The sequence below is a fragment of the Photinus pyralis genome, unplaced genomic scaffold, assembly GCF_008802855.1.
Source record: "Photinus pyralis isolate 1611_PpyrPB1 unplaced genomic scaffold, Ppyr1.3 Ppyr1.4_LG7, whole genome shotgun sequence".
NCBI lineage: Eukaryota > Metazoa > Arthropoda > Insecta > Coleoptera > Lampyridae > Photinus > Photinus pyralis.
In genome coordinates, this window is record NW_022170738.1 from 30,747,812 (window position 1) to 30,772,258 (window position 24,447).

Here is a 24,447-nt window from a genome sequence, read left to right on the forward strand (position 1 = left end):
AGAACTACAAGGCAGGCAGGAACAGATCAATTAAAATCAAGATACAAAAATGCAGTAAAAAAAATGGAAATATACAATAAGGCAAGAAATCTTAAGGGAACGAACGTTTGGATAGGAGATGACTGTACGATAAAATTACAGGAAGAGAAAAAGACCGGACAATCACAAAATCGTACAGAAAAAGTAATAAAAGAGGGCACCAGGGACAGAACAAAACGCAACGTTAAGGCAACAAAATGGAAAATGATAGACGGAAAGGAATTAGTCCAGTCAAATTACGGTTTGGGCTGGATGTTGTCACTTCACTCAACGACACCAAGCGTATTCTATGTAAGAAAATCCGCTGAATCCGAAAATCATAGTCCCCCTGGCCGGAAACGCCCGGAACATATTGTTATAAACAAAAAACCAAGAAAAAATGGGAAAATGTCGTGTTTTTAGCGCATTTCCACAAAAATAAAAAAAAAATGCGCTATTGTGGCCACTTTGTCCGTCCGTCCGTCCGTCCGTCCGCTAACTTTGCGACGCTACTAGTTTTTTATCTTAAGAGCTATTGTTCTACTTTTTTCGCTATTTGGTTCATTATGGTGTCGAGTCTTGTACCAAGGAAGGAATTTTTTCTGTACCGCTTACAAAAAAAGTTATTGTAAAAAAAACAAAAAACCGTTTTTTACATGTTCCATAATTTTACACTTTTGCCGTTATTAACGATCCTAGAGATCGTTTATAATTTTGCATTGCTATCTGTCGCCTGCCGGTTGGTCTGTCCGTCTGTTCCTTTGTCTGTCTGTTCATCTATCTGTCCGTGTGAACGATAACTTTGTTTAGAAATGTTCGATCGCTTTTACATCTCCGTTAGTTATGAACTGAATTGCAAGAAATTCAATATGGGCATAGATTTAGCCATATAATACGCAATGCCAAAAGTTGGATCGAATCGATTCAAAATTCACAGTGCCCTTTTCGCATCTCGACCATTTATAAACCGAATTGCAAACTTTTTTTACTTATAAAAGTATTTGAATGAAATTTGATACATAGGCACTTGGAATAAAGGAAAATCAAACGCCAATTTCAAAATTTGGTTTTGCGCATGCGCAGTGCCAACTTTTTATTTATGGAAGAATTTAAACGAAATTTGATACATAGGCACTTCGAATAAAGGAAAATCAAACGCCAATTTCAAAATTTTATTTTGCGCATGCGCCGTGCCAACTTTTTTATCTATGGAACTATTTAAGTGAAATTTGATACTTAGGCGCTTGGAACAAAAGAAAATCTTAGTTTATTAGTTAGTTATAGTAAATTAGTTTTAAAATTTAGGTTTGCGCATGCGCAGTTCCAACTTTCTTATTTAGAAAAGCATTGAAATGAAATTCTTTTCATAAACTGAAATTGAAGTAGCACGTCAACAATGGATTGCCCATGTGCAACGCTATCTTTCATATTTGTGGCCGGATTTTTACGATCTTAACAGAAGTTGCATCTTACAAATGGGAAATGAATGCAAGTGGAAATGCGCTTTATGTAAATCGTTTACGATTACTTTTTAACTTGTTTCACATTTGACTTCGAATATCTCGTTAACTATTGCTCGGGGGGAAAAAATGAATAGAAATGAACTTGTTTAGAATAAAATTTTCTATAAGATACAGTTTGTCCGGAACGCTCATTTTCAACTGTTATTAATATTTATGGAAAAATGTAAAAAAGTAATCTCGAAAATTAACACTTTGTTATTACTAAGTAAAATTCATAAGAGATGCTTTGTCTTTCAAACAGGGGGACTACAAGAGCGTTCCCAATTTTGTTATACATAGTGGAACCGTAAAACAATCTTTTCCAATAATTGTCCCGATCATTTTTTCAAATCAACGGACTGTGGAATTTTTTTAGTTAACTAACAAATCGAATAGCTTCCGAGATTTAACAAGAAAAGTACCTCTATAATCGGCCCTTGGCACTCGGATTAATAAAAATCATTCATTTGATGAAATAGAAGCATAAAAAAAGTTTACGCTGTAAAGAATCGATCGGTGCGACCCCATTTGCAAAATCATTTTTGGTTGTTTCGAAAACTGGCTTCAAAGTCAAAAGCTGATTTCTCGTGAACTATTAATCGGATTTGGACGTATTTTTTGTTAATGTACGGCTTTCTGAGAGCTTTACATTCGCCTATTATACAGTTATACTTTTTTTTGTTATATTTCGGGAGGTATTCTATTTGTTAACTAAGAAAATTCTTCGGATTTTGAAAAAAAAATTGCACAGTCCGTCGATTTGCAGGAATCATCGGGACAATTATTCGAAAAGATTGTTTTAGGGTTATAATATGTATAAAAAAATTGAGAACACTCTTGTACTCCCCCAGTTTGAAAGACAAAGCATATCTTTTTCTACATGTTTATCTAATTAATCAATGAGTATGAAACCTACGGTGATCTGGTTTGTCATATTGTTTTGTTATCAAAAGTAGTTACTAAATACGGATTTTCAAAAAGATCGAATGAATTTTTTAACAATAAGAAAGTGTTAATTTTAGAGATTACTGTTTTTACATGTTTCCCTAAAAAACAACAACAGTTGAAAATAAGCGTTCCGTATCTTATAGAAAATTTTATTCTAAACAAGTTCATTTCTATTCATTTTTTCCCTCAGAGCAATAGTTAACGAGATATTGGCAGTCAAATGTGAAAAAACACGACATTTTCCCATTTTTTCTTCGTTTTTTGTTTATAACAATATGTTCCCGGCGTTTCCGGCCGGGGGGACTATGATTTTCCGATTCTGCGAATTTTTTTACATAGAATACGCTTGGTTTCGTTCAGTGAAATAACATCCAGTTTATACTACTTTTAGAGCTAATTTGACTGGACTAAATAGGTAAGTGGAACATAAGAACCATGCTTGTTCCCGATACAAGAAAACGCCAAAAAATTATATCATAGGAATCCTAGCAATACGGGAGGTAAGAAGGAAAGGTGAAGGAAAAAGAGGTAGATCAGGCTACACTCAAGCACGGCAGTAAAGGAACAGAATAGGCTTTATGGTGTACCAAAACATAGAAACAAACAACTGGATTTCAGAGGGATACATGGAAGAATCGCTTATCTAAGTTAAGAGACCAAGTGCCAATGATTAGGTGGTTTCCGCGTTACTCCATCCGTCGAAGAACGAACTTGCACGCCGTAAAAATCCACCATCGGCACGAACCCGATTGTGCCTAAACCTAAACGATCCGATCCTCACTCAAAGCAACTGGAAAGATTACCTTGTTCAAAGAGTTGCCTGCATTTTCTGGAAACCCTAAACATTGGCCTACTTATTTCTTCAATAATTTTCCCGAGTCTACAAAATCTGGTGGTTTCACGGATTCCTCGGACTGAAACTGAACACAGGTCAAGTCGATGTAAGAAAAAGCGAGAATGGGTATAGAAGGATGTAAAAGCTACACCACCGTTTACTACACAATGGCCCGTATGAATAAAAGTAAGCAAATGCTTATACTTGCAAAATTCAAAGTAAATACTCGTAAGTGCTCCTTCGCACTGGGCGACTTAGCAGCGTTTCTAAGCAGAAGGACAGGACGCAGTGCAGCGCTGCTAAACAAACCAGTATAAAGGGACACTTACGAGTATTTACTTTGAATTTTGCAAGTATAAGCATTTGCTTACTTTTATTCATACGGGCCAATGTCCCTTCCATCGGAAATAATGTTGCGACGTCTGTAGAGAATGTTTTGGTTCATCGGAATCAAAACGGGAGGAAGGTAATTAGGTGGCTCTTTATTTTAAGAGAGAGAAAAAAATAGACCTAGGTGCCTCTAATGCTTTGACCGCAAGGGGGTGTTTCTCGAATTTAGTCGATTTCTTTAATTGGCAAAATCTTTCTTAGGACACTTTTGTATGTACAGTAGAATATATCACGATACACAGTTTTTATACAGGGTGTTTGGTTTTTCTTATACGACTACATTTTCATATGGACCACCCTACCCATTTTGGAGTTTTTTTTAAAAGAGTGTAGAATTTCCTAAATTTTGATCTATCACTTATTAAATGTATATTAAATATTATTTTTTATATTGCATTTTATGCATTAAAATATTTTTATTGCAGACATCTAGGTCTCCGTGGTAAACAAAAGATGGCAGGATTGTAAAAACGACAATTTCTGGGTTATCTGCATTATTTATTTCTATGTTGTATGACTTATTTGTTTTATTCACCTCCTTTGTTTTTTGTATGTTATTTGAATTTAAAAATACTTGGAAGTAATAAAAATTTTCAAATAACCCAGTCATTTTAAACAATCTTGCCATCTTTCGTTCGCCATTGAAACCTAGATGTCTGCAGTAAAAATATTTTCATGTATAAACAGCAATATTGCAAATAATACTTAATATAAATATAACAAGTGATACATCAAAATTTAGGAAATTTTACAGTCTTTCATCGCGATGGATTCTACACAAAAAAGTGCCTTAAGAAAATTTTGTCAAAATCAATTATCTTAATAAGAAAGTTATGATGCATTAAAGAAATCGAGTAAATTCGAGAAACGTTCCTTATCGGCCAAACAGTTAGCGATAGCCGAATTCTGTTTTAGTTTTTAGGTTCAACTTTTACCTGTTTAGAAATTAATTCATTATCCTCTTCAACAACTTTTGTATCGGTGATCTGTTGAGTAGGCACTCGTTTGTTTTACTCCCCCGCTCTTTGGGGGTGTTTTATGAATTTTACGAATGTATGTAGACAGTTCGTGCACGCCATGCCACTGTAAGGTAATTTTATATATGCTCTCCTCAATTCTTACCATTACACCTTGTAGAGTACACCTGATTATGACGTAAGTCGAAACATGTAGTGTCCTCCCCCCCCCCTCTTTTTACACTCAATTAAATTGCATGGGAGAGGTTTTGAGTCCTTTTGGTTTGTTCTAACCCCATAAACTAACTTCCCACTTTGAGGACATAATGGACTTCGAGTTACCAAATTTGTTTGTGCTAGTGAGTTTCTTTTTAAAATTGAGCTTCTGAGACCTAGGTCTATTTTTTTCTCTCAAAATAAAGGGTGTTTCTGTTACCATAATTACTAATGGAAATGTGTTCCACGGCAGTTTTGTATTCGTTATCTATTCGAATAAATCTTTTAAATGTTATACCAAAAATATTACCAAAACGTAGGTTATTATACTTTATACTATTATACTTTCGAAATGCGATTTTCTTGTATCTTTTACCGTTAATTAGTATGATGGTGGAATCATTACCAAATAATATTGGTACATAATGTTTGTGATTCCCAGGGGCGTGGGGCGGGTCGCACCACTCTAAGCAGCTAGCAATATCCGTGCAAATTTCAGCGTCTCCGCTAGTTCTGTACTTTCTAGGGATTCAGCATCACAGTTGATCTATGTGAAAGCTTCTCTTCTTCGTCAGCAGCACGACCAATTAGGGGGCGCATAAGATGAAAGTCAAAGTCATTTGAACTATAAGGCATAATCAGTCTTATTCTCGTGGCATTGTTATTTTAGCAAATTTGCTACGTTTAACGAATTTGTTAAGTCGCGTTTAACAAATTGTTAAGTCGTTTTGTTTGTTTGCAATTCTGGTGGCACTTTGCTAGAAGCGAGTTAACAAGTAAGGGCGTGGCTACGGTTTTGCTACGCCATACCGCATGAATGTAGCCGTTTCTTGTCCGTATATTCCGAAAATACGCACAAATAGTTCGAAAAACATTTTCTTTTTGAAAGAACTCCAAGAAATGGCAGCAGCCCTGAATAAATTAACTAACTGCTGTTCTCCACGACATAGTAGCTGCAATTTGGAGCCGAAATAGTTGAATTCGCCTAAAACATTTTTGTAAATTTTTATATTTTTTAGTTATCGTTACTATTATTCTTCACGCTTATCTACTCTTATCTCGTTTGATATGTTTTATGAGTTTATTTTATTTTATTAACTTGTTCTTTTCGGACTTTCATTTTTTAATTCAAGATAAAACAACTCGCGTGCAATATCAGGAATATCTGCTTTTCTGCAGAAAAAAAGGCGGCTGTTTGAGGCAAATATTAAGAAAGATGTTCCTTCCAAAAATGATTTGTAGGAAGCACTCGCCTTGGACCTCAATAATCTCGATGGTACATAGAGATTGGTGCTTATACCTTCGTCCCTATCCATGACTCGTGACTCATGAGCATTTGAATCAGCAGTAATATCATAAAATTTTGGGTGAAAAATTGACTTGGAGTATTTCTTCGTAGCAAAACAATTTGACGAAAAATCACAAAATTTAATCAGCCATTTTTAAGCACACGGGATATTCGGCATGGTTATTTCCAGAATAAATATATTCACAGCGGTTTTAGTATTCGCGAAACAATTTGCACCAAAACTGGACATCGCGGAAGAGAAGTGCATTCGAAATTAGCACATTGGCAAGACAGTTTCGACTTTTCGTATCTAAGCAACCGCAAGTTTGTGGTCGTCTAAGTACCTTAATAGGGAAAATCAGAAGCGATACAATTTTAACACATTTTTAACCGCGGTAAGATTTTGACGTTTGCGAATTAATTGTTGAAGTATGGACATGTAACCATATCAATTCTAATTCTTTTATTACATGCAAGAAATAATCTGTAAAATATCGTGATCTGTAGCCGTAGTGTGATTTATTTCACGTTAACAAAGTGCTAACGCCAATTCAGAAATGGCGTAAGAATCGTAGCAATTTTGCTAGGCATCTTGTTACGCTAACCAAACAAAACGGCTACCAGAATACCAATTTTTGTTAGACGTAGCAAATTTGCTCAGTTGACAAACAAAACGCTTAACAAGTGGCACGAGAATAAACCTGAATAAATGTCCCTATAGGGGGTTTTAATCGATTTTAAAACTTGTGGATACATAAACAAATGTCGGTATTGATCGCTACCAAATAGAAAGCAAACAGACCAATTAAAGATAATGAAAAATATCACTATAATATGTTCGTTTATTAAAACATTAATTTGATACAGAGTGCCTAAATTACTCGGGGAGGTATTATGTACAAATTCAGGTAAATGTTAAGTACCCACTTTTAAAAGTACCTTTCACCATTATCAACGAGCGCACTTGGTTCGGGTATTGCCGCATTAGCGTTATTGAAGCTTTCGTTGCTTCTATGATATTTAAAACAAAAGCACGGGAAACCCTCAATTATTTTGAAAAAGCACGCTTTAAAATCGGCATCATACATCACCAACAACACGAAATTTAAAATGGGGTGCATAAACAAAATTAAATCCGATAAGGTATAATAGGCGTACGAATAATACTGAATGAATATATTAATCCAATTCATAAACCAGCAGCAGACGAATCCTGTAGGAATGTACAGCAAATTTACGGAATAATATTCGAATCCCGTTTTGTGCTTTTTTATTATCCTGATCACATGGAGGCCTGCGACTAGGACAATTAGTATTGTAAACAGGACCGGGAGGGTGTAATGGAATATTAAGTAGTACGTGGATAACGAGCAGAGGCTGGCGGATGTTACGAAATACATGGCCGAAAGCGCCCAAATTGTCGCGATTATATACTTAGTGTACTCGCGAAATTTCTGCAAGGGATTCGGCCAAAACGCCGAGAACCACCAATCCAGTGTTAACATGATCATGAAAAAGATTACGTTGAAGTACAACGCGAAGGGAATGCTGAGATAAAAGCACATCACCATCAAGGATAGGTTTTTAAAGGTCGAGTAGATAGGAAAACAACTTATCGTCATAACAATGGCCCCTATATTAGCTATGGACCAGTTTATGAGGTAAATGTTGATGGTGGTGTGCAGTTTTCTGTAGTAGCAGATGATGTAGATTAGAAATATCTCGGTTATGATTCCCAGTAATCCGACAATGGTGAGAAGTATATCTAAACAATCTTGCGTTATATCCACTTCGGATTCGGGAATGGGAGCGGACGCGTTTTTCACCTCCTTAAAGACGTGATCCTCGTAATCCATTTTGTGGCAATTGTCTGAAACAGAGGAAACTCGTAAGTAAAGCGAAATTCATAAAATTTTACGTTCGGTACTTTGGGGGATTCATAAATTTTGTATGTGTTTTTAAGCGCGCTTGTAGGTAAAATGTGCCATTTAAGGGAAGTATCCAATATTACATTTCGTGATTCGGCGGAAAGAGATAAAAGCGTATTATGGGCATCCGGTAGCCAATCTATACAGATAGGTAAGCGAATTGAACTCATTTTCCGTAACAACGCGTGCATTCATATCTCACTGAATCGCTCCCGGCTCGGAACAACTAATGTACCGGTGCACAGCTAGTATGTAATTCATAGTTTAACCGTAAACAATTTCCTCATTTCGGTCCAGAGAAATTGGCCATCCGACAGAATCTAACGTCAGGACGTGACTTTAAAGTAATATCTATATCTAAATAGATTCAGGATTTCGCTTCCGTTACATTCCAGAACTTCTAGATAGCGTTGTAAATATAGAATATAATTCTGAGCGATAAATGGTTTTATTTGTAAAAATGAAATTACACTTTTCGCTTTGTTTGTAGCGTCCTGCCACAATGGCTGGAAGGGAGAAAAGCTCGACACATACAGACAAGTTGTGACGGCTTTGTAAACCTCATGCAAGATAACCTTTCTGTTAATTGGCAGCTTGATACATTGACTGTCATTCAAAACGTCGATACGGGCTTTTGTTCATCGCTTTTGTCATCAGATTTCATTTAAAGAGATTAAATTTAACGTATGATTTCTTACATTTCACCCCTTAAGTTAAGAAAATTCTAATGGCACATGGGGTCACGTCAGAGGAAAGTTTATCTAACCTGATCCAACTTCGATCGCTTTAGCTCCATAAACAATATCGGCGCGTAGAGTTTGATTCCTAATACAAAAAATCGTTCGACGGATTTAAGAGAGATTGATATCAAATAAAACCCTCTTTTAACTTTGCGTTGTTTTGTTTGTAACAAAAATTGTTTATTCACTATAAGCATGCATTAATATCATTTCCGATTTCCTTAAACTACCCGGAGAAAGTTCTTGTCGATTTTTTCATAACTACTTTCTTATAGTGTTTTCTAAGGTTTTTGCCACGCTAAGTCCTATTTGGTGTTTAAATCCTCGAGTTATCTCTGTGAAATATAAAATTCTCTGCACAACTTTCTACTTCTTATTTTACGGCTTTGTTTCCTTTGACAGAAACTTTTGCAATTCTGTCAATTTCATCATACGTAACTAAAACATAATGAATCTAAAAATGAGTAAACCGGATTGACACAAGGTCCATACAAATCCAAGTAAAATTAATTAGCAACCATTGAGGATACCTACAGAAACTGTGAACAAAATACGCATACTTTGACGACCACAAGTGTCACGAGAGGGGTTAACGTTTTGCAGGGGAATGTCAGTCGTTAGGGATGAACCTTTTCTGGGTGAAAGTAGCACCGGGGGGTCTGGGCCCTAACAATTGCCTCTAGTGCTCAAAAATCTTATGATAGTTATGGGAGAAGAAACACCGAGTCTTTCATTTCCTGGGATTCATGATATGATTGTAGAGAAAGGAAATCCAATTTTTTTTTTGGGGGGGGGTATTCCATACTCCGATTTTGCATTTTTCCAAAAACTAGAAAGTATGGTAATTTTTTTAATAATTACAAGAACTCCCAATTGTTAACGTTATGCGAGTGAACGTAGCAACGGGGGGTTTGAGGGAGGGGGGAGTATAAAATACCCCCCAGTATACACAGACATCTTCATGAGTACTTAATAAATTTATGTTAATTGTAGACAAAGGATCCTCAAATTTTTCTTTGCTGGGGGGTATTCCAGACCTATCGGTTCCGTGTATTTACCCAAAACGGGTATCACAAAAGTTCTCAGGGATTAACGTTTTGCGAGTTAACGAAGCACCTGGGGGTCTAGGGGGTATGGAAGGGCAGGTTATGTTTTGGATTCAGGATCTAGTTTTATGTTTCAAGTTATAATTGCGTATAAGTGCGAATTTTAATAATCATTGGCACCTATGCATTGCACGTTGAACTGTAAATTATGGAGCTGAAATACAGGGTGTTTTTTTGGAGCTTTAGTTAAAAGTTTTTGGGAAAGTAAAATAGGTAGGTTTTTGAAAATTTGTACTTAGGAGTTACTCTGAAGGCCGAATCGATGTAAAATATTTTCAAAATGGCCGCACTCTCGGAAACACCGGAAGTAGATAGTCACTTCGTTATTTTAAATGGCAACCCCTATTTTTTATTACATTTTTGGATTCTACGTGAAATTTCACTTCTTTTGATACCCATATGTCAATATCTACCATTTATAGTTTTTAAGTTATTTTGACTTTAAGAAAAAAAATGGCGGATGCAGATGGTACCTTGATAATTGATTACTTGAAAACGGTTGTAGTCATAACAACCTATTTTTATCAGTGCATAGAGAGTGAATAGGGCTTTCTTTTGGTGCACTTAAAAAAAAGTTAAGTTGCGTACGACCGCCCCTGTGGATATCCAAATTTATGAAACTTCAAAGACTAAAAACTCAGTTTTTTTAAATGGAATGACCATGTTCTTACTATTCCATGAGATAGAGAATCGAAATGGGCATATTTTGACAATATATGTTCCTATAGCTATCTTTAACAGTTTCTGACTTATTCCCATTTTATTGAATTGACACTATTTTTTTCGGATTTTCTTTTTAGTAGTCGGCCATGATTCTATAACAAAACAATTGAATTTTAAACAAATCTAGTGACACTAATCCATCACCCACTATTAGAGGTTAACATAAGTTTTTCAAAAATCGAAAAATGACTCGCAGTGGTTTCACCTATTTTGGAATTTAATTGTTATTTATGGTAAAATGGGCAGAATCGCGGCGTGTGCTTTCCGTACATTCATTCGAAAACTGGAACGAAATTGTATGAATTTTGAAATGTTGTACCCGCAAATGCACTACAAACCGTTGAAGCACAAGTGATACAAAGCTCTACAAGAGAATATTTAAGAAAATGAATTGAATTGCAAATGCAAGATTAACAAAATAAATTCAATTCAAAATATAAAAAACTTCGTTGAGACATTTTTGGTATGGAATTGTTGCTAAAACAGATGTCGCATTACCTCTCTTAATTTCCAGACTGTTTGTTTAAGAAATTCAGTTGAACGACTCTGTTTAGATTTTTCAAAAATTTTCCGTCCTATGTCCTTAATAAATGAGTTATTTATTAATGAATTATTTAGACTAGAACTAGAATCAATGGTATTAAAGAATCCATTCCTTGATTTGTTTAAAATTCGATTGTTATAAAATCATGGCCAACTACTAAAAAAAAAATGCGAAAAAAAATGGCATCAATTCCGAGATCAATTCAATGAAATGGGAATAAATCAGAAACTGTTAAAGATAGCTATAGGAACATGTAATATCAAAATATGCCAATTTCGATTCTCTATCTCATGCAATAGTAAGAACATGGTCATTCCATTTAAAGAACTGAGTTTTTAGACTTTGAAGTTTCTTAAATTTGGATCTCGATAGGTGCGGTTGTACGCAACTTAACTTCTTTTTAAGTACACTAAAAGAAAGCCCTATTCATTCTCTATGCACTGATAAAAATGGGTTGCCATGACTATAACCTTTTTCAAGTAATCAATTATCAAGGTACCATCTGCATCCGCCATTTTTTTTCTTAAAGTCAAAATAACTTAAAAACCATAAATGGCAGATATCGACATATGGTATCAAAAGAACTGAAATTTCACGTAGAATCCAAAAATGCAATAAAAAATAGGGGTTGCCATTTAAAATAACGGAATTACTATCTACTTCCGGTGTTTCCGGAAGTGCGGACTTTTTGAAAATATTTTACATAGATTCGTCCTTCAGAGTAACTCCTAAGTACAAATTTTCAAAAACCTACGTATTTTACTTTCCCAGAAACGTTTAACTAAAGCTCCCAAAAAAACACCCTGTATAGAAATGGGGTCAATGGTTAATAACTTTGGTACAGTATAAATGTGATTGAGTTTAATCCCTAATTTTCGAGTTCGAGTTGTTCCATTTTAAACCGGAACTTCTACATACCTGTAATTTTTATTGAAATATTTCGTCATTCAGAACTTAAGAAGAATGTTTTAGTTGCCTCATACCGTTTGTATTTAAAAACATTAAATATTAATTAATCGCACTTTAAACTACCACCACGTAATGCATCTACTTAATTGAAACATTTTGAATTCATTATTACATACACAGAGAATTCAGTAATTGTAATTTTACCCTTGAACCTCAATTAAGTGATTGTGTTGTAAAAGAAATTAAGGTAATTAACCATTTCGGGAAATGAGGATGATATTCTTGCTGAAATCTCTTACGGTGAACTAACGTTCTTTCCCGTTTATACAGGAAAATATTATTATATCAAAAGACGAACTCAATTGTACTATGTACATTTTAGGAATGTTTAATTACGCCTTGCTAAAATGGGGCTTTAGTCATTTGAGAAACTACACCCTCGAATTTAATGCTGTTCTGGTTGGTATTGCAGTCATAGTTTCAGCTGTATAAATATTTGGAACATAATTCACATTATACGTTACAATATGCACGCTTGTGGTTTGTAATGTAACCCTTATAGAACAGATCCTTAATTGAGTTCATTTTAGCTACTACAAGAAGCTTCATTCATATAGGAATCTAACTCTAATACACAGGCTTCAATTTGTTCCGTTTTGTGTGAAAAATCAATTGAGGCAAAATTGTCTAAAAAACTTTGAGAAAAAAATGGATCTCGTACTTCAATATTCCTCGCCAGTAATGCCATTTTCCTGACTTTTATGTAAATAACTAATTATACAGATAGATAGAGCATTTGCAGGATTGTTTAATTTAAACATAAAATTACGTAACGGTACATTCATGTTAGGCTTCAAATTTTTTTCGTTAGTTTTCCATTATGTAACTATTTCCCCGTGTAGGGGCGGGTTGAAGAATAACCCTACCGCAGAGGGCACTGCGTGTCGTACAAGGCGACTAAACAACAACCAGCCAACCGCAACCCCTGCGTCGAGGTTTGGTGGGTGAAGGGCGTTGGTTTGATAAGATTTCATCGATTGTGGCTTCTTTCCCAATTTTTTGATGAATGTTTCTCATACCTCAAAGTTCCAGGTAGTCTTTGGTTTTCGCGACGTTTCCAGGTGTTGTTTGACTAGTAGGCCACCAAGAATAGTGAAGATCCCGAAGATTCCTCATACCGCACTGCCCCACGGTAATCAGTTCGGTCACTGATGTCCAGGTCAGCACTCCCTAGTCCCTATCTAGGCGCCTACGGTAAGTGGCGTTTCTAGGTACAGCTTCTTGTTTGCAGTGTCAGAGGTGGGCCCTTTCCATGACCCTGTATGCCAATTTTTAGGGGCGGTTTCTCCAAATTAGTAGTAATTGAAGCTCAGTCTTACGGTATGGTGGTTTTATTAGATTAAATTTACAAATGACTTAAGCACTTTTTATTTCTGTAAGCAGAAAGTTACAGGACGCGCCATAGAATCTTTTTCATTCTCATCAACCCCATTGTTTAAAATGTACATGAATTTTACGCACAGAACACAATCAAATGCTTTTACCAGGTATGTTTCACCTATTGTTCTTACACATCTAATCGCATCTCTTGTTCTCATCCCTCTTCTAAATCCGAATTGGTCTTCTGCCACGTCATTATCCTCTCGAGCCTTCTTTTAACTCTCAACAATATTTTATATTATTCAGTTAGATCCCGCTAGCCCAGTTTATCTCGGACGCCATATTTTCATATCTTCAATTAACTCCATACCATGTGGAGACATCTGGCAGAACTGACCGCTTTATTTTAAATAGTTTTTTAAGCGTGAATTGTAACAAAAAGCTTAATTCTTTTATTGGTAAAGTTCTTTCAAAAAGACGGTAATAATAACTTAAACAATTAGCATCTCTTTATAGATGGCTCAAACTTCTGAGCGCCAACGGGCATATTTTCTGTACAATAGCCATTTTAGTATTCTAATGAAGTTCGTAACATAATTCTACATGAAAACCGCAACACAAAGCCATTCCTTTCATATTTAATTTAAAATATTGTTCAATCAAAAAGTTGATAAACCTGAGCCACAAGGGAAGATATCGTGAAACGACACCCTAACTAGAATCCGTATACGTAAATCAATATAGTAGGTATTTGGTATTTGAATCTGCAATTGGTAGATACAGCACTTAGAATCCCCATCATCCCAGCAATAATTTAATTGCTATTTTCAATTTTAAGTACTGTTGCATAAATAAATTGGTAATCCGTCTACATCCCACTAAACGCCAGCAGTCTTCATTGCGATAATAACACACAGAATGCAAATATGAAATTGCTTATTGATCACGCGGATTGCAATTTGTAATTATAGTTAGCAAGTACAATAAAATGTAAAATTATTTCATACAGATCGCATTGTTAATTAATTCGCTTATTGGACGAATATGATGATTTTTTGCTGCTCGGGAATACATTTTTGCAATTTTACGTATATCACAAATTCCTTTCCCAAAAAAGTACTAATTTAGAAAATTGTATTGTAATAAAGCATTTTTGTTTTCATTACGGAAATTTAAATTTCCGTTATTTAATACTTTATACTTACCCATACCTTGAAATTGGGTGTTTTTTGTCGGATGAAATCACTTATATATTTCTGTGGATGAAATGCCCGAAAGGGAATTTAATAACTCGTAATTAAATAAAGCTTGTACATTTTATTAAAAGCTTTGGTGTAGCCGTTGTGTGAGTTTTCCAATTGTAATTGCAGGGCATTTATTGTTCACCCTCTGGATAAGTATCTGCACATGTGTTTTGATCGGCGAATAGAATAGTAATAAGTAACATCAAATTCTAAACGTGAAGTAAGAACAAATCTTGAGTATTTAAATATTAAAAAAAATAATATTTGTAATTACTTACACTCCCTTTTCCCCTAACCCTTAAAACTTAACATGTAATTAATATTAAAATTTTAGAAAATATTAACCCCAACCGCCCTTAAACGCATGAATAATCAATAAATGAACTACTCATTTGTATATCCCACAATACTAATGGTGCTTTTTTTTTAAATCCGAGCGAGACCGTTTTCTGCGTTAAAAGTAATTGCTGTCGAGTGTATTTACACAACAAGACATTTTAATACCATTTAGGCGAATTACATTTCCATTACCGAGATTAGATAAGCCCGTTTATTACGAGGTAATAAAGTAAAAAGTTGATTTATGAATGTATAACAAAGGGAGGGGATTAGTGAAAAGGTGAAAATTTGGATTAATGGAATTATGGGGAAATTTCTCTTGTTGCTTCCTTGCAATAACAAGTTGAGAACATAAGCTTCTCCCAATTGACTGTAGTCTTTCAGTTTTAATCAATGATAGTAGCGGCCTATGCCGATGTTTCTTTCAATTTAACGGATATACTAATAAATTATAGGGAATGGAGCAGACATACAAGTTGTAACAAGGTTATGTCTAAATAATTTAGAAGCTGTTTTTCCGCAAAAGCGGAACATAAATCGGTGTTGGTTTATTGAATTTTATTCTATTGTTTACAATCTCCTTCATCCTAGTAAAGATTAGATTAATTCTACCCTTGCTTTAGTAGACCCCGATAATCCTTATTTAACACTTTATGTATGTACGAAAATTGACATGTTCTCCCAATCAGGGGTGGATGATCGATAGTGGGAAAAAAATTAATGTATGGAGAAAAAAGCGCTCTTTTTGAATCAAAATCATGGGTGTTTTCGTAAGTTTCACATACGATTTCATTATTATATCTCATATATATTCGAAATGCTCCAAAATGGAGCAGTACAGTTGTTGAAATTATAAACAGACAGACTATTGTTGTTAACAAAATTATAAATAATTTACTTCTTCCTTTTCATGAGATTTTATGCCACTAGATTGAAGTAATTTTTTTCTGGCGTTCCCGTGAATGGCGACATTTTTTTGTGAACATTGTTCTGTTTTCGCACGAACGACGGAACTAACTGTAGGACTGCACACCAAAATTTGTTAAACCACTGAACTGCATCTCCCTTAAAGGAGCATTAAATAGTGCAATCTAGTTTAACATGAAACTGTACGAATCTTTTCTCTCGTGTACCAGCGATTATAATATAAGCAAATCATGAACATAATTCAGAACTTGTGTATCAGATATATTTGTAATATTCCTTATAGAGAACATGTTACCCCCGCATTAATAAAACATAACGAATTTAAAATCAGCTGTCGTATTAAGTATGTATAATGTATTATATTTTTAGTTTCATTTAGATTTCCACGAGGTTTATTATTATTATTAGACATTGTTTCTGGTATCACTCGTGTGTGTTTAGTTTATTTATTTAGGCAACTAACTACGTTTCGGAGAGCACTCTTTCCCCTTTTTCAAGTTTAGATTGGCAATGATGTATAAATGAGGCTTTGAGAGGCAGCATGGTCTAAGTCCAAAAACTTTGTTTTTAGATAAATTAACCTAAAGTTGCACGTCAATTAAAAAATCCTGAACATAAATATAAACGCTTTTTTGTGATAATTTTATTTGTGAAGGTCTAACTAAAATATATAGATTGGAAGGTAGTTTGATTTTTAAAATTTTGTTACCTTTTTGACCTTTTTGTGACTTAGACCACTATGACTTTCAATACTTTTTAATATATGTTTTGGTATACCACAATAATAGATTTTTTGCTCTGTAATAATAAGAACAAAAAGTTATTATACCTTTAAAAAACGTTGCAATGAGACACAATAAAATTGAAAACGTTTTTAAAAATTTATTACCAAAAGAGGAAATAAAACATAATTTATATGAAAAATAAAAACACGAGTATATTCCAAAACAATGGGGAAACTAACTGTCATCATCTTCTTCTTCCAATTCTTCAAGGGGCCCAGGATCTTCAACGTCACAATTTCCAATTACATCCTTGAAGTAATTTTGATGAATCGGAGGAATAAATTGAAAAAGTTCTTCCATATTTTTCTTCTTTTCAAGTGGGCCCTGATACAGAGACGAAAGCTCGATGGCCTTGAACATTTTAGGAGCACCTCTTCGGTTTGGCAGTAAACTAATAGCATTGAAAGGATAGTCTTCATTGAGCGTTTCTTTATAAAAAAATTTGTACGGCTCAGATTTCTTGAAGTGCAATCATTGAATTTGTAACCACGCATACTTACCTGAATCTGATGGCTCTGATGATGAGTAATCCTCTGGTTCGTACTCACTTTCACTAGAAGGAAATGGCTCACTTTCAGTATCACTACAATTCATTTTTAATGTCGACAAAACACATTTCACCAAGAAAAATGCAGTAATAATATATCTGCAATTCCATTTAATGGCAAAATGGTATAAGTCACATTTGTAGCATTTTGCCTTTGAACGAATTGAATAAAACGTTATTATGCAGATCTCACTAGCGCAATCTACAGGTCTAATTTAAAAGTGAGAATTTTTAAATTTTGTCACATGGTACTTTTCCCCAATAACATATAGAGGTCGCTGTTATCTCAAAACTGCAATTTTGGGACTTGTACCACTTTGGCTTTCAACGCCTCATATTATTTATGCGTCGTGTACACTGCAGAAAAACCACCCTCTCTACATGCCTGCTTGTAACGTTAACCAATCATACTGTATACTTTGTTTCACTGGTGCTGAACCTGACGTCATAAATGTGATTCTCTCTTCATTACATTTAAATCGATTGAGACAAAAAAATTACGTCATTAACGTAAGTCGTGACAAATAAACCAATTATTGATCTGTCAATAATATCAATCCGTCAAACGATTTTCGTTATAGACAGATTTCCAGTGTTAAATGCCTTTTGATTAGGTACCTAGTTTGTGTTAAAAGTGAAGTAAATATCATCAAAGTTGAAAACGCTTAGGCAAGTCCACAGTGCAGCAACGCCGTTAACAGACAAGTAGGTATTTTAAAAATTTTACATAAAGGTTCGATTCGCTCATATCATGAATTTAGGTCATTACCGTTACAATTAGGTAAATATGACGAACCGATACACAGAAGGTGAGCAAAGTTTGATTTTGAAGTTGATTCAGTACTTCCAAGGGGAAAAAGAAGCAGGCAAAACTTGAACACCCGTAAGCGCAGTATATGATGTAAGTGTTTCCTATGCGTTTGCTATAATCATATGCTTACTTAATCACAGAGGGTTTGTGCTGCCCTGGGTGTATTGTTGTGGACTGTAAAAAGAATTAGTACAAGAGGTGTTAAAAAATGATCAAAGTCCTCGTGTGAGATCGAAGGGACTTCAGCGCATTTTTGTGTGGCAGATCAGTGTTTTATTAGCCAATATTGACTCCACCATCAATAAGATCTTGCCGGAAGCTACCACGTTCACTTTGTCGGTACCATTTTCTCACTTACCGTGCACTCGCAATTCGCGTTTGAAGTTTTGACTCCACCATCATTAAAATCCTTTGGGGGTTACCATATTCCCTTTGTCGACACCCACTTCTGATCACCCGCAACAATTCGGATTTGAAGCTTCGACTCCACCATCAGTAAGATCTCGTCGGGGGTTACCACATTCCCTTTGTCGATACACAGTTCCGACGTCCCGTTCATTCGTAATTCACATTTTGGTAGATTTCCCTAAAATCCCGGCATAAAATCGTATTCAACTTTTGGGTACTTCACATAGCTCGACCTTCTATTAGTGACACGAGAAAGAGAGACCGCGATTCGCGCTGTAAGAAGCTTTTGGGCGCCCAAAGTCGACTACCCCTCGAAGCGCGCCGCGCAAAAGGTGGTTTATTTCGCCCCTAGGAAAAAAAAACAAAATTCCGCAACGCAGGAGTTGTGCGCGTTGACAAGATCTTCCCGACGACACCAATTTGAAAACAATCGGAGAAAAACTGTAGAAGAAGATAGATAAAAACTGAAAAATCTCCAGGTTAGTATAATACGCTCGGGGATGGCGCCCAGATGTCGTCGACTCCAAATCTTGTAGCCCCATCCCTAACGTTCTTAATTACACGGCCCCGATAGTTACATGTACACTCCTTGTCTTTTTACAAGCGTTTTTCTACGAGCGCGCATTTACTGCCAGCCAGCCAGCCAGCCAGCCAGCCAGCCAAAGTGAGATTAAAAGCTACTTTTTACAAAAAAAATTTTTTGCAAAAATGCGCTAAAAAGATGACGATTACAAATCGCAAAAAAGTGTGGCTATTAGTTTATCTCACGGACCTCCGCTGCATGAAATACATGAACATGTAATAAGGACACGGATTTATGCAATGTATGCGACAGGTAAATAACATTCTTTATGTTCTAAGGGAAGATTTGCTTTAAATGAAGACGTTCGCGAGAGCACTTATGGAATTGATTTTATAGGTGAGAATGTTACACTCCGTTCTTTACACAGTAATCTTCAACGACTTGATGGCGTAGAAATATCTGCTACCTCTTTATCCCGCAGTTTGAAGAAACTGAAATTCACGTGGCGGAGATGTACCGTTTCTAATAGATTATTTTTAATGGAACAGCTCTATGTAGCTCAAAGAAGACTACAATTTTTGAGAGACTTTAAACACAACGAAACTTCACTCTTTCCATTACGACCGGTGGTTTTAGACGAAACCTGGATATACAGTAAAGGGTCTTTTAGAAGAAGCTGGCAAGATGGTACTCTCAAAACAGTTAGAAAAAAAAGTGGTGAAGGGGTCAGGTATATAATACTCCATGCAGGATCAGAAGATGGATTTGTACCAAACGCAAGTCTAATTTTTAAATCTGGTAGCAAGTCCGGAGACTATCATGACTCCATGAATTGCCTTAACTTTGAGAAGCGGTTTGAACAACAATTGATCCCGAACTTGGATGAACCTTCTCTTATAATTATGGACAACGCTTCTTACCATTCAGGATTGGTAGAAAAAAGTCCAAATCAATGTTGGACAAAAATGTCACTTATAAAGTGGCTAACATCACGAGACATTACATTTGCACCAACAATGATGCAAGATCAGATCTGGGAAGTAGTGAAAAATCATATACCACCAAAACTATTTAGGTAGGCATCGCTGATAATTAAATGTTTGGTTGCAGTTAGGTAGACCTTTGGATAGGAAGCTGATTGTTATGGTTTTTTTTCACTCCATGTTGATTTTTACAGATTGAACGAATTAGCATTACAACATGGTCATCGTGTTTTGAGACTTCCTCCATATCACTGCGAGTATAATCCAATCGAAATGGTATGGTCAGAATGCAAACGGCATTACGATGCAAGGATCGGTTCAATTCAGCCTGTCACACACAGTGCCGTTTTGTCTTTATGGAATGAGGCACTGCACAAAGTAACCTCTTTATATGCTGTTTTGTGAAACAATAGTACTTAATAACTTTATTGTTTAGGTTACACCGGAAAAATGGAAAAGATATTTTGATCATACAGAAGCATTATAAACCAGGCCTAGGAACGGGAACAACATATTGATACATTAGACATCTTACCGGTGATTGTCAACTTGGACGAATTTGATAGTGACGAAGATTATTATGATGATTATATTCATGAGGCAGAAGAGAATCAGCGTGTTTAAGAATATTATTTTGGGCCGTTTATACATATATACCTACTTGTGGTGTAGTGCGTTTTTTTCTTTTGTACATACGATTTGAATATGAACATTTGAGAGTTTTTTCAGGAATAAATATCTTCACTACCTGTTTTCTCTCACAATTGCGTTTTTTTTTTAATAAATCGGAACAGTAGATATTCAAGATCCTTATGCGAATATCTCGAGGGTGTGGCAAAAGAACAGAAACTGTATGTATGCGTTGTTATTTCAATGAGCCTGTGGTATAATGCCTACGCTTTATCTCAAATTTGTAAGATATATAAATGCGAAAGGCTTACCGATAAACCATGGCCTATTCTACTTCTGCAAATCGCTAGTTAAGGGTCATTAAAATTCGCGCAACTTAACGCGTATTCTTCACATTGGTAGCATGCTTAATTTCACATCAACATTAGGTAAACGAAATATTAATTTACGAACTGCCTAAACAAACTTTAAGTTACAAATGTTCCTATGCGTTTTCTGTAACCATCATACACTTCATCTCAAAGAGTTTCTGATGCTCTGGCAGTATCCATTTCGACTGTCGTCGGTGCAAAGAATCGGTTACATGAGGTGATTACAAACGGGGGAAAAAGTTTAATCTCGAGTTTATTAATTCATACCAACGGAGTTCCTCTACATAAAATACATGACCATTTAGCCATTATAAAACCTGGGGACAGGAAAAAACCTATCAGGACCAGATGCCTTACAAGTGATTGTCAACTTGGACGGTCTGATAATAATGAACGATAGTGACACCTTAATAAATAAGTTGAAACGTCAATGTAACAATATGTAAACCAACTACTAATTTACGACCTGCCTTAATTTTGATATGACGTCAGATAGTGTGACGAAAGGTTCAGCACCCTTGAAACAAAGTATACATAATTTTCAGTTACTTAGTAATAACGAAAATAATCCTCCTTCCATTATCGTTCGAAAATGCCCCAGGCACTTTGGTAACTTTCGTCGATAAACTTTTTCCACGGAAATCAACTGTTTACCGAGTAGGTATAAGTTTAACCTTTGTATGTCGGACAAGGCGCCTTTGCTCCGAGCTCATCTACCCCATTAGTTATGGTTATATTATTATTCCGACGCAAATGAAACCACCTGACCGCTTTCGGAGGGCCATTCGAAGCGAATTTATGAAAATCCCTAAATTAGGTTTAAGCACCGTTGGCGTTACTACCACCGCGCTTTTACTATCATTAAATTGCGACTTGTTGCAACGCAGAAATCAATAATCATTCGTAATGTAAAACGGATAACAGACCGAATGTAAATTGAAGCATTTACGTACAGGTTGGTATTGACTAGATGTAGTTTACGTATGAATTCATTATGCATACAGCACAAAGTCCGAAAATACCAAATGTGGAGCGTTACAGAATTCATTTGTACCTCTGGCATTGTGTTGTCATCACTAGTATTTAATTTATGAGAAATAATGTTCCTGAAGTTCCACATCACACTACGTAGAGGGCGCGCTTAAAGCCAATAAAATATCATGTTACGCCTTGTTTCCGTTTCCCGTATTACTAACCAGAAAAATGCCGTCTGTTGAATCTAATGAAAGATGATCACTTGAAATATTCCCTTGTTCAAAGATTCGCACGCTAAAGTAATTATGTTTAAACATTCTGTCACAGCTCGGCTTGGCGTGAGATGTCCGGTTCTAAGCAAAGTGACTGTGATGCTCGCTTGGACTGGTTGTGCCAGAGGCATGTTAGAAAGATTCCTTTTCTTTTAAGATTTCTTAAAGAGCGTACTGATTTCGATTGTTGCCCATATTCCCTATGCTTGATCCCATTGAACGATGATGTACTAATGACACATTTTGACGTGGCGTTGCAATAACAATACGTAGAGATCTAAATGCGTTTCTGATTTGTACCAGCAAACCTTTGCCATTTTCAGGGAGCATTGTGTAACGCGAAAGGCATACGAGTAAATCGAAACAGCTCTAGCTCCTGAAACGCAAAAGCAGTTTGTTTCTTTTGAATTCTCTTCCAATTAGATCCGCCAGTATACGCTTTTAAGATCAATGCAAGAACGGCTTTTCTGTCGCATAATTTATCTAACATTTCCGAAATGTGCGGTAGAGGATCAGCGGCTCTGGTCGTAACCGCATTTAGTTTTCGAAGTCAATGTAAAATCTACTTTTTAATTGATAGCATAGGCATGGTAGAAAGATTCTTTTTCTTTTAAAATTTCTTAAAGAGTGTACTGATTTCGATTGTTGTCCGTATTCCCTATGCTTGATCCCATTGAACGATAATGACGAATGATTGATCGCATTTTTATGTGGCGTTGCAATAACAATACGTAGAGATCTAAATCCGTTGCTAATTTGTACCAGCAAACCTTTGCAATTTTCAGGGAGCATTGTGTAACGCGAAAGGCATACGAGTAAATCGAAACAGCTCTCGCTCCTGAAACGCAAAAGCGGTTTTTTTCTTTTGAATTCTCTTCCAATTAGATCCGCCAGTATACGTTTTTAAGATCAATGAAAGAACGATTTTTCTGTCGCATAATTTATCTAACATATCCGAAATGTGTGGTAGAGGATGAGCGGCACTGGTCGTAACCGCATTTATTTTTCAAAGTCAATGTAAAATCTACTTTTTTAATTGATAGCATAGGCATGGTAGAAAAATTCTTTTTCTTTTAAAATTTCTTAATAAGTGTACTGATTTCGATTGTTACCCGTATCTATGCTTGATCCCATTGAACGATGACGACGGATGATTGATCACATTTTGATGTGGCGTTGCAATAACAATACCTAGAGATTTAAATCCGTTTCTAAGTTCTACCGGCAAACCTTTGCCATTTTCAGGGAGCATTGTGTAACGCGAAAGGCATACGAGTAAATCGAAACAGCTCTCGCTCCTGAAACGCAAAAGCAGTTTTTTTCTTTTGAATTCTCTTCCAATTAGATCCGCCAGTATACGCTTTTAAGATCAATGAAAGAACGGCTTTTCTGTCGCATAATTTATCTAAATTTCCGAAATGTGCGGTAGAGGATCAGCGGCTCTGGTCGTAACTGCATGTATTTTTCAAAGTTAATGTAAAATCTACTTTTTAATTGATGACAGACAAGAAGACTGCGATGGTTCGACTACACTTTTTTGTAAATTTCGCAATCATTTTAATTTTTTGTATAGCATGCGATGCGATAAGAACAGACGCAAGTCTTGTGTCTTGCGTTTGCTTTCTTTCGGTTTTGTTGGCCGGCGTTGATTGCAGAATATAACAATGGTAGATTGCGGTTAACGGAGCACGCGGTGGAGGCTGTCAAAGGGTCGCGAGCGCGGGTTCGTTTCAGGTTTTCTGAACAGCTTTGATAGGAAAGGGAAAAATGTAGAGAGAAGATCTAAAGAAACTGCCGACTAAGTGGATTAAGGTCTATTCAATATGGAACGAATCACACGCCAAAATTTGTAAATTTCCATTTTATATAAAGAGCTTCAGATACCGATAAATAGGAACCTTGACCTAGGGGAATTTTCAATATAGACGAAATCTATAGCGATTATTAACCCCATATCAAACTGATACTGATAACTAGAAGTTATTGCGACCTGTTATTTTGTCGTAAACAAAAAAAACGTGATTAATACTGGGAAATGTTAATTGTGAATTGGTTGGACCTTTTGTTAGATTTGATTAAATTTTAAATTTTTTAAGCTTCCTCCATCCTTCCAATGCGCACTACTTGTAGAATCTATGCGTTGTCATCA

At 35.7% G+C, this 24,447-nt stretch overlaps 1 protein-coding gene and 2 long non-coding RNA genes across 3 annotated transcripts; 1 reads left to right on the plus strand and 2 right to left on the minus strand.

Annotated features, from left to right (window-relative positions):
- Window positions 1–6,975: 6,975 nt before the first annotated feature.
- Window positions 6,976–8,022, minus strand: LOC116177407. Its single transcript, XM_031496380.1, has one exon. It carries the CDS (start codon window positions 8,007–8,009, stop codon window positions 7,083–7,085), a length of 927 nt encoding a protein of 308 aa, XP_031352240.1. The 5' UTR covers window positions 8,010–8,022; the 3' UTR covers window positions 6,976–7,082.
- An 8,838-nt stretch (window positions 8,023–16,860) lies between these two features.
- LOC116177517 lies at window positions 16,861–17,328 on the minus strand. The gene is made up of 2 exons (XR_004146688.1): window positions 17,279–17,328; window positions 16,861–17,206 (listed from the first exon to the last, which is right to left on the minus strand). It is a non-coding gene; the product is annotated as an uncharacterized LOC116177517 (long non-coding RNA).
- Window positions 17,329–17,972: 644 nt separating this feature from the next.
- LOC116177493 lies at window positions 17,973–18,345 on the plus strand. Its single transcript, XR_004146684.1, has 3 exons — window positions 17,973–18,030; window positions 18,087–18,226; window positions 18,277–18,345. It is a non-coding gene; the product is annotated as an uncharacterized LOC116177493 (long non-coding RNA).
- The last annotated feature ends 6,102 nt before the right edge of the window (window positions 18,346–24,447 follow it).

Coding starts and splice junctions, on each gene's coding strand:
- LOC116177407 (XM_031496380.1), bottom strand. CDS start 8,009: ATGGATTACGAGGATCACGTCTTTAAGGAGGTGAAAAACGCGTCCGCT.